This window comes from Rhincodon typus, chromosome 1 (genome assembly GCF_021869965.1).
Source record: "Rhincodon typus isolate 14 chromosome 1, sRhiTyp1.1, whole genome shotgun sequence".
Classification (NCBI taxonomy): Eukaryota; Metazoa; Chordata; class Chondrichthyes; order Orectolobiformes; family Rhincodontidae; genus Rhincodon; species Rhincodon typus.
This window is the reverse complement of record NC_063332.1, coordinates 93,994,022-94,003,331: the sequence shown is the minus strand read 5'-3', so window position 1 is coordinate 94,003,331 and position 9,310 is coordinate 93,994,022. Positions and strand designations below refer to the sequence as shown.

The 9,310-nt window shown below is 38.5% G+C and overlaps 1 protein-coding gene across 1 annotated transcript; it reads right to left on the bottom strand.

The window, feature by feature from the left end:
* Nucleotides 1-2,732: 2,732 nt before the first annotated feature.
* LOC125483696 (anaphase-promoting complex subunit 4-like) lies at nt 2,733-8,548 on the bottom strand. Its single transcript, XM_048600003.1, has 2 exons — nt 8,426-8,548; nt 2,733-4,053 (listed from the first exon to the last, which is right to left on the bottom strand). The coding sequence occupies exons 1-2, from the start codon at nt 8,474-8,476 to the stop codon at nt 3,808-3,810; spliced, it is 297 nt and encodes a 98-aa protein (XP_048455960.1). The 5' UTR covers nt 8,477-8,548; the 3' UTR covers nt 2,733-3,807.
* Between the last annotated feature and the right edge of the window lie 762 nt (nt 8,549-9,310).

The following is a 9,310-nucleotide window of genomic DNA, read 5'->3' as shown; positions in this document are numbered from 1 at the left end:
AACTTGATAAGCAAATCTCCCTCATTAAAATCCACTGCTCAAGAACAAAGCTCTCCTGTTTGAAGCTCAGCTGGTGACCTTCTACAAATCCAAGAAACAGGAGTGTTCTTAGGCATTAAAACCAATAATTCTGAATTTCTTTCATTTGAAATGTTCCTGATAACAGCTTTGAAACTTGGCTCCAATATGCTCTCCTAATTGCATATAAAATGCCTATCTGCCTATGGGTGTTTATAATATTTCTGGTATTGACTAATTCCATACCGACTTTTACATTTTGTTTAACCTTCATTCTGGCAGTTACAAATGACAAGTAATCTCCACATTTTGGCTGAAACAAGGCAGACGTAATCCAGTATGGGATGGAGCCTCGATCAATCCATCACGATTACTTACTTGAGGTGATATCAAACAACTGCAAACACACTCAGTAAAGTTTTATTAGAAATATATGCAGCATGTGCATATCGTCTAATGAATAAAGGTGACCAAGAACAAAATTTTTGTCGGAACATTGTACTCAAAAATGCATTTGAATACAAACCAACTGAGATCTATGCAACTTTAAAATAGATATGAAAGTGTTGAAGATGTGCAAAAGTGATTCAATATGTGAGCAGACATTAATCATTCCTCAAATTAAAACTTTTAAAGAATTTGGGACCCCTTGTATTTGAGAAATGAAAAGAAGTTATGCTCAAACTTTTGAGAGATGCTAAGGAAGTAAAATTGAGATAAATGATGTCCACTGCCTAATGAGTCAGTAATCCAGCAGAATATAAAACCAAGGAAACAGAGAGGTTACAAGACTTTGAAATAGAAACAGTTCTAGAAATACTCAGCAGGTCTGTGGTAGCATCAATGGACAGTAAGAGAGTTATTATTTTTAACTGAATATGACTTCTTTGGAACTGGCACATATGGGAGTAGTAAAGACTTTAACAAAATTCATTTGGAGTTCTTTTCAAACAAATTCAAATGGAACAGTTACGGGTAAATTCCAATAAAGCCAATGTTTGGAAAACAAAAGAATTTTTTGCTTGTTCTGCAGAGTCAGGTGCTACAGTGCTGAATCGAGCATTCTGCCTCCCGAATAGAATCAGGATACTTGCTGTTTTGGCTTCAGGTAGCAGGTGCGTGGAACAACATCACACATCACTCAGCATCCAGTTGCACAAGATGCTTACAGGTTTAACTAGTTGATCTGTAGAGAATGACAAAGTCCAATCTTCATCTCTTTGTCAGGAACCAATATTAGCTACTCGTCAGTCCTCCGGAACCTCTCCAGTCACTAGCAAGGATACAAAGATCTTGTCAAGGTTCCTGCAGACGATCTCCATTTAATATTTTGCTTTTTTATTCTTTCTGCCAAAGATTAAAAACTTCATATTTTTCTCATATTATTCTCCATCTGGGACTTTTGCACACTCACCCAAACTATCTATATCCATCTGTATCTTCCTTACATCATCTTCACAACATAATTTCCTAGCTATCTTGGTGTCACCTGAGAATTTAGCTTTTATGTTGTTGCTTCCCTCATCGAAGTAACTGATGTAAATGTTATAAAGTTGAAGCCAAAGCACAAACTCCTATGGATTCCACACGTCATAAAAAATAGGAACAGGAGTAGGCCATTGGCCCCCTTGAGCCTGCTCCACCACTCAATTAGATCATGGCTGATCCGACATTCCTCATGTCCACTTTCCTGCTTTATTCCCATCTGATCAATAATCCATCTCAGCCTTAAATATACACAAGGACTCTGCCCCCACAGCTCTCTGTGGCAAGGAGTTCCAAAGACTCTCAACCGGTTTTGAGGAAGGGTCACCGCACCCGAAACATTAACTCTGTTTTTTCCTTCACAGATGCTGTCAGACCTGCTGAGCTTTTCCAGCAACTTTGATTTTGTTCCTCAGAGAAGAAATTCCTCCTCATCTCAGTCTTAAATCGGCACTCCTTTACTCTGAGACCATGCCCTGGTTCTAGTTTTTCCCACAAGAGGAAACATCCTCTTAGCATTTACCCTCTCAAGCCCCTTAAGAATCCTCTGTGTATCAATGAGATCACTTTCCATTCTTCCAAAGTCCAATGAGTAGAATACCAACTTGTTTAACCTTTGCTCATAAGACAATGCCTCCATACCAGGGATCATCCTGGTGAACCATCTCTGAACTGCCTTCAATCACCTAACATCTTTCCTTAACCTGCAAATCAGACAAGAGTCTCATTTATTCTTACTTTTTGCTTTCTGCCTGCCAAACAATCTTCTACCCATGCTAATATATTAGCAAGTACACCATGAGCTTTTATTTTCCACAACAACCTTTGATAAAGGCATCTGTCAAATGTCTCCTGGAAATCTCTCTCATGTAGAGCATCAATAGATGCAATCTTTTTTCATATCAAACATATAATTCTTCAACTTTTCCATTTTTTGAAACATTTTTAAAAAATCTGTACTTCCCATGTTTGGTGAATTTTAGGAAAGTGTACATTCTTGATTCTAATGTCTCTAATATCCTTTTAATAGGATGCCCAGATCGACACACCAATTCCAATTGTGGCGAGTCTCGTACAAATTCAAAATCATGTGCTTGCTCTTTAGCATAAAACCCAGCTTTACATGCATTCACACATTTAAAGATATGTAGAACTTAAAGATATGATGTCAGTCCTGAATTTTAGCAATGAAGCAGTCAACATCCAAGATCAACTCATTTGATATGACAAAAGATAAAATAAAATTGTATTCAGGATGAGACAAGCTTTCATTTGAAAAGCATTTTCAATTAAATATGAACAAACTGAAGTAAATTAGGTAAAATCCTGAGAATATTGCTACTACTCAGAATAAATTACTTCTCAAAGTGTAATAATGTTACAAATACTTCCAGTAACGTACAAAGTTCTATTAAATCATGCACAAGGCAACATAATTCAAGGCAAAGTTAACTGTTTTTACATTCTATTTTAATTAAAGATTTTACACTATCACACAGAAAATAATGTAAATAATATATCAAAATCTCAGCAACAGAAAAATTAATCAGAACTTCCCGCTTATACGTAGTTGCGTTTGTTCAGCTTAAGATATTAGTGGAGTGTAAGTACCCAATGTCAGTGTTTTGCACTCCCAAGTCAACTGCAATAGTAACTGCATGGTAAATGTCTCTGAAAACTGAACAAAGGTTTCATTCATTTAGTTTTAGTGAAGTTGTCAACGAATTCACAAACAGCAGGCTTACAATCTCATTACAATGAGCATACATATGAAAGCATTCCTAGTGTGCTTCACCCCAAACCTCAGCAGTGCCCTCTGTCATCTCATTGCAATATATTAAGTTCCCATTCTCATACTTTGGCCTCTTAAATGAACAGTTGAGAGTTTGGGCTGGTTTTACATCCTGTAGAAACAAGGGCTCAATTTGTGCAAACTTATCAGTGGGAGTGTATTCAAATAAGACTAGAGGGTCGAGTCTATTGTTAGCTAGTGTGCTAATGTTTTCAAACATTGTTCTGATTTTCACAGCACATGCAATGTAATGTAATTTGTACAAATAGCATTCACAGCAAATTGCACCAGCCATTACAGATTCAGTATAATTTCCAATGTGTGTCGACAACTTCACTAAAGCTAAGTGAATGAAACCTTTGTTTAGTTTTTAAGAGAGATTTACCATGCAGTTACTGTTGCAGTTGACTTGGGAGCGCAAAACGCTGCCAATAGGTACTTACTCTCCACAAAAATAAACTAGACTAGTACTAGGAAATCCTGTTTCATGACTGCAGTTTACATATCACAAACTAACTCCAGGTTCCAGGTATGGATTCCAGGCTGGAAGCATCATCCTCAAGCAGTACAGGCTTCTCAATGCTGGCTACAGCATTGACATCAGAATCATCTTGCACATTCACAGTCTCTTTCATCTCTTCTTTAGTCTCACCAACATTTTGAGACTCTGGCTCCTCCTCCTCCTCCTCTTCATCCACCTCCCCATCATCTTCTACATCCATTTCAAAAACACGTACATGTCGCAAGTTTGAACTGAGCTGTGGAATTATGTTAAAATATGTTAATGCACCTAGTTTAGAAAATCAAAAAAACTGATGAGGCTTTATCCAAATGCTTTTATTTTCAATAAATATTTAGGTACATAATAGAACTGGCACAATGTGAGGTTAGGCAGCAAAAAAATAGAAATGTCAGTCCAGGTTCCTGATAAGTAAGAATTTGCTGCCAAAATAACAGTAAATGATATACCAAATGATATACAGGCAAGCTGTGTATATTCAAAGCTGCTCTGGGAGCTTTGTGAAAACAACATTTCATTGTGTCCCTTATCACTGAAATGTATTGAAAACAGCTACTTCATGACATCTAAATGCTCGATGTGAACTTAATGCACTACTAATATTTGAAAATAGTAACTAGTAGCTGTAAGTACACTTTTAATGGTATGATAATTGTTAATTATTACCAACCTCTTGTCTGATATATTAACTATTACCCAATGTGGGATTTTACTTCAAATTGTGAATTTTTCAGGTGGATTTCGAAGTTGTCTAATATTAAATGGATTTTCTTGTTTTTGCTTTATCTTTTATTCTCTCTTTATCCCATCTTTATTTCTAGTTTTATATTTCTCTTTCTACATCTGATTTGACACTGAATTTATCACTTTACCTTCCTGCTGCAGAAAGTGAGTTGGCCATTTGACAAGTTCTTTTTTATTTGTTCACGATTGTGGATGCTGCTGGCTAAGCCAACATTTAGTACATATCCCTAATACCTATCACCTCAAACTGGTGGAGAAAGTGGTGGTGGTCAGCTGCATACTGAGCCAAGGAGGGGCAGGTACACCCTTAATAATATTGGTGCAGTGACAGTGAAGGAATAGCCAATAGTTCCAGGTTAAAATGGTGTGCGACTTGGAGGGAACCTTGCAGGTGGTGTGTTCCCATGCATCTGTTGCCTGCGTCCTTCTAGGTGATAGAGGTCACAGGTTTGAAAGGTACAGTTGAAAGAGCTGTGGTGAATTGCTGCTGTGCATCTTGTAACTGATACATATTACTGTCACTGTGCATCAGCGATACAGAAAGTGAATGGTCGAGGTGATGGAAGGCCCTACAAGGGAGGGAGTGTAGTCCTGCACTTAATTTTAGATAACGAAGCTGGGCAAGTGGTTGAAGTATCAGTAGAAGAGCATTTTGCAGATTGAGATCATAACTCTGTTAGATTCAAGATTGTTATGGAAAGACCAAGGATGGGCCTGAAATCAAATTCCTCAATTGGAGGAAGGCTGATTTTAATAAGATGTGATTTGGCCAGAGTGGACAGAGAGCAGATACTTTCAGGTAAATCCGTATCAGGAATGTGGGATGCATTCAAGAACAAAATAGGGAGAGGACAGGTCCAACATGTTCCAATACAGATTAAGGATTGGATCATCAAATTCTATGAACCCTGGATATCAAGTGATATACATCATATTAATTAAGAGAAAAGGGACACCTATGGGAGATTAAGAGTTTAAAAAAAAAGAAGACCTACAGGAGTATAGAATGCGCAAGACGAAACTTAAAAAGGAGATTAGAAGAGCCAAAAGGATACTGGCAGGTAAACTAAAGGAAAATCCGAAATTATTTACAGGTACACTAAAGATAAAAGGGTAATGAGGGAAAGAGTGGAGCCCACGAAATACCATAGCAGTAATTTGTGCATGGAGCCAGAGGATGTAGGCAGGGTCTATGAATACTTTGAGTCAGTGTTCAGTGAGAGGGACAATATGGATACAGAAATCAAGGAGAAGGTCTGTGACATAATTAAAGAAATTAGCATGGACAAAGAGGAGGTTCTGAGTGGTATAGCAGGCTTAAAAATAGATAAATCTCCAGAACCAGATGAAACATATCTGTAGTTGTTGAGTGAGGCAAGACGGCAAGTAGCAGGGAGTGCTTGCAAAAATGTTCAATTCCTCTCTGGCCACAGAAGTGCCCGAGGACTGGAGGACAGTCAATTTGTTATTCAAGATGGCAGCAAGGAATAAACCAGGAAATTACAGGCCTATCTATCCAAACTCAGTGGTGGGAAACTACTGAAAGCAATTCTGAGAAACAGTTATCTGCTTTCAGAGAGGGAGGGATTAATCAAAACATTCAGCATGGTTTTGTTAAAGGGTCATGTCTGACCAACTGGATTGAATTTTTCAAAGAGGTGACCAGATGCATAGATTGGGGCAATGTTTTTGATGCAGTCCACTTGGAACTCAAGTCTTTTGATAAGGTGCGGCAAGGGAGACTGACAGCAAAGGTAAGAACCAACAGGATCAAATAAAATTTGGCAAATTGGATCCACAATTGGCTGAGTGTAGGAAGCAGAGAGTGATGGCTGAAGGTCGTTTTTCTGACTAGAAGTCTGTGCTCAGTGAGGTCCCACAGATGTCAGTGTTGGGACCTTTCTGTTTGTGATTTCTATAAATGATTCAGACAAATGTAGGAGCGATGATCAGTAAATTCACAGCTGATACAAAAATTGGTGGGGTGCTAAGTAGTGAAGATGATAGCTTTAGACATCAATGGGTTGGTCAAATGGGCTGATCAGAGGCAAATGGAATTCAAGCAGGATAAATGTGAGGTGATGTTTGGGCAGGACAAACAAGGCAAGGGAATACATAATGAACAATAGGACCCCAGGAAGCACCAAGGATCAGAGGGACATTGGTGAACATGTAAACCAGTCCCTTAAGGTCTCAGGACAGGTGTACAGTGGTTAAGGAGACACATGGTATACTTGTCTTTATTAGTTAAGGTGTAGAGAATAAGAGCAGGGAGGTTATGTTGGAACTGTATAAAACATTAGTTTGGACACAGGTAGAGTATTGTGTGAAGTTCTGGAAACCACCTCATAGAAGGGATGTGGTCAAGCTGGAGGGTGCAGAGGCGATTTGCCAAGACGTTGTCTGGATTGGAGAGTTTTAGTTCTGCAAAAAGATTGGATAGACTTAAGATTTTTTTCCTTACAGCAGAGGATGTGGAGAGGGGACATGATTGGGATGTATAAAATTATAAGGGGAATAGATATGGCAGACAGGAGAAACTTTTACCTTTGGTAGAGGGATCATTGACCAGGCCATAGAACTACAGTAAGGGGCAGAAAGTTGAGGAGATTGGTTTCATCCAGAGGATGGTGGGAATGCAGAACTCATTGCCTGTAAGTCTGGTAGCGGCAGAAACCCTCATAACATTTTAGTAGTATTTGGGTGTGTACTTGCGATACCAAGGCATACAGGTATATGGGCCAAGTGCTGGAAAATGGCGTTAGAATTTTTAGGTGGTTGTTTTTGACTGGCACAGCCATGATAGGCCAAATGGCCTGTTTCTGTGCTGCAGATCTTTATGACTCTATGAGGTGCCAATCTTGTGGGTTGCTTTGTCCTGAATGGTGTTATGCATCAAATGCCATTAGAAGTGCACTCAGGAAAGTGAGGTGTATTCTGTCACATCCTTGACTTTTGTCTTGCAGCTGGTGGTAGGCTTTGGGGAATCAGCAGGAATATTATTCGCCTTCGGCTTTCTAGATTCTGACCTGCATCTATGGTCACGGTATTTAAATGGCTTGTCCAGTTCAGTTTCCAGTCAGCCCTCAGAATGTTGATAATGTTCATGTTAATGCCACTGATTGTCAAAGGGTGGTTTTCTCTTTTTGGTGATGGTCATTACCTGACAGTGAGTGACATAAATGTTACTTGTCACTTGTCAGCCTAAACCTGGCTATTGTCAATGTCTTGCTGCATTTGGACATGGACTGTTTCTGTAACCAAGGAGTTGTGAATAGTACTGCACATTGTGCAATCATCAGTGAACGTCCCCAATTCTGACCCTATGATGGAAGAAAGGTCACTGATGAGGCAGATAAATATGTATGGGCCTTAGACACTAGCCTGAGGAACTTGTGCAGTGATGTCCTGGAACTTAGATAACTGACCTCCAACAACTACAACCATTATTCTTTGCACTAGGAATGACTCCAGAGAATTTTGTCCTTGATTTTCCTGCTGGGAATAGTTTTGCTAGGGATCCTTGATGCAATGGTATCAAACAAAATTTGACACTAGGTCACACGAGATACAAGGGCAGATAACAAAAAGCTTAATCAATTTATTTAGTTCTAAAGGAGGCGAGAGGGAGACACCCACAGAGGTTTAGAGAGAGAATTCCAGAGCTTTGGTCCTCGGCACATGAAGGCACAGCCAGTATTCGTGCCAGGATTAAAATCAGAAAAATGCAAATGCCTTGAATCGGAAGAAAGCACATTTCAAAAGATTGTAGGGCTGGATCAGGCTGCAGGGAAAAACATACCAAGCCTTTAAGGCTACAGAAAGTCAGGTTGAAATAGATGTACTAGTTTTTTGAAAGAACTTACCACACAAGATACTTTACGAATACCATTTACGGCAAGGTATTGTGCTTTCATATTCTCTAAGGTCCGAGACTGATTTTCAAGGACTACTGTCTGAACTGGAATTTGATTGCTTTGTTCATCTATCCTGTAAGTAAAAACCAAATGCAATTTGGAATACTAGACTGAAGCTTTGCTCAGCATTACGAACAATAGCATTTCAAGGCAAAGTTTTTTTTTTAGTAGGTCTGTTGTGATGTGTTTTGCGGTCTGGGAGGATGGTAATTGAAAATATTGCTTATTATTTTCATTTCATTGACAATATTTGAAAAGGGTGAACAGAATATTCATTTATTCATTTTAAAATTGGCTTATTCAGTAGTTTGTAATGCTGTCTTTGAAAACTGAACAAAATATATTTTGAGAGAATTGGATTTGTGTACAGTCAAATCAACATTGAAGTTGGAACTCTTTGCTTCAATCTGGTCTTTCCCAGAATAGTAATAGACACTCCTAGTCTGTGCCTCTTTAAAAATTATGTCATACAGCGCAAAAAAAAACTAAGAAAAATTTTAAACCATTTTTATGTCTAGCACTTGAAATTAGTGAATTAAGATAATCAATGTCACTTATAAAGTGACCAGTGGGAAATTTTGTGGTATTACCACTTCCCAGTTACTCTGCAATGAACGATAAGGTTAAGGAAAAGATCTGTAAGCAGAATTAGAAATATGAGCATACTGCTTATATGTCAAGACTTAGGATTTCGTGCATACAAAGCAAAACAATGCAGGTTAACACACAGCAGAAAATTGTCAGAATTCCATTCCTCTTTTAAATGAACATGCAGCATTCCCTTCCCACGAGAAGGATATTCAGCTTTATTTTTAAGTTTTATCCAATTTTCTC

Excerpts from the sequence above, each read along its gene's own strand:
- LOC125483696 (XM_048600003.1), bottom strand. The coding sequence starts at position 8,476 with ATGAAAGCACAATACCTTGCCGTAAATGGTATTCGTAAAGTATCTTGT. Across the intron at positions 4,054-8,425 it reads TTCGTAAAGTATCTTGTGTG|CTCAGTTCAAACTTGCGACA; the intron begins GTAAGTTCTTTC and ends ATAATTCCACAG.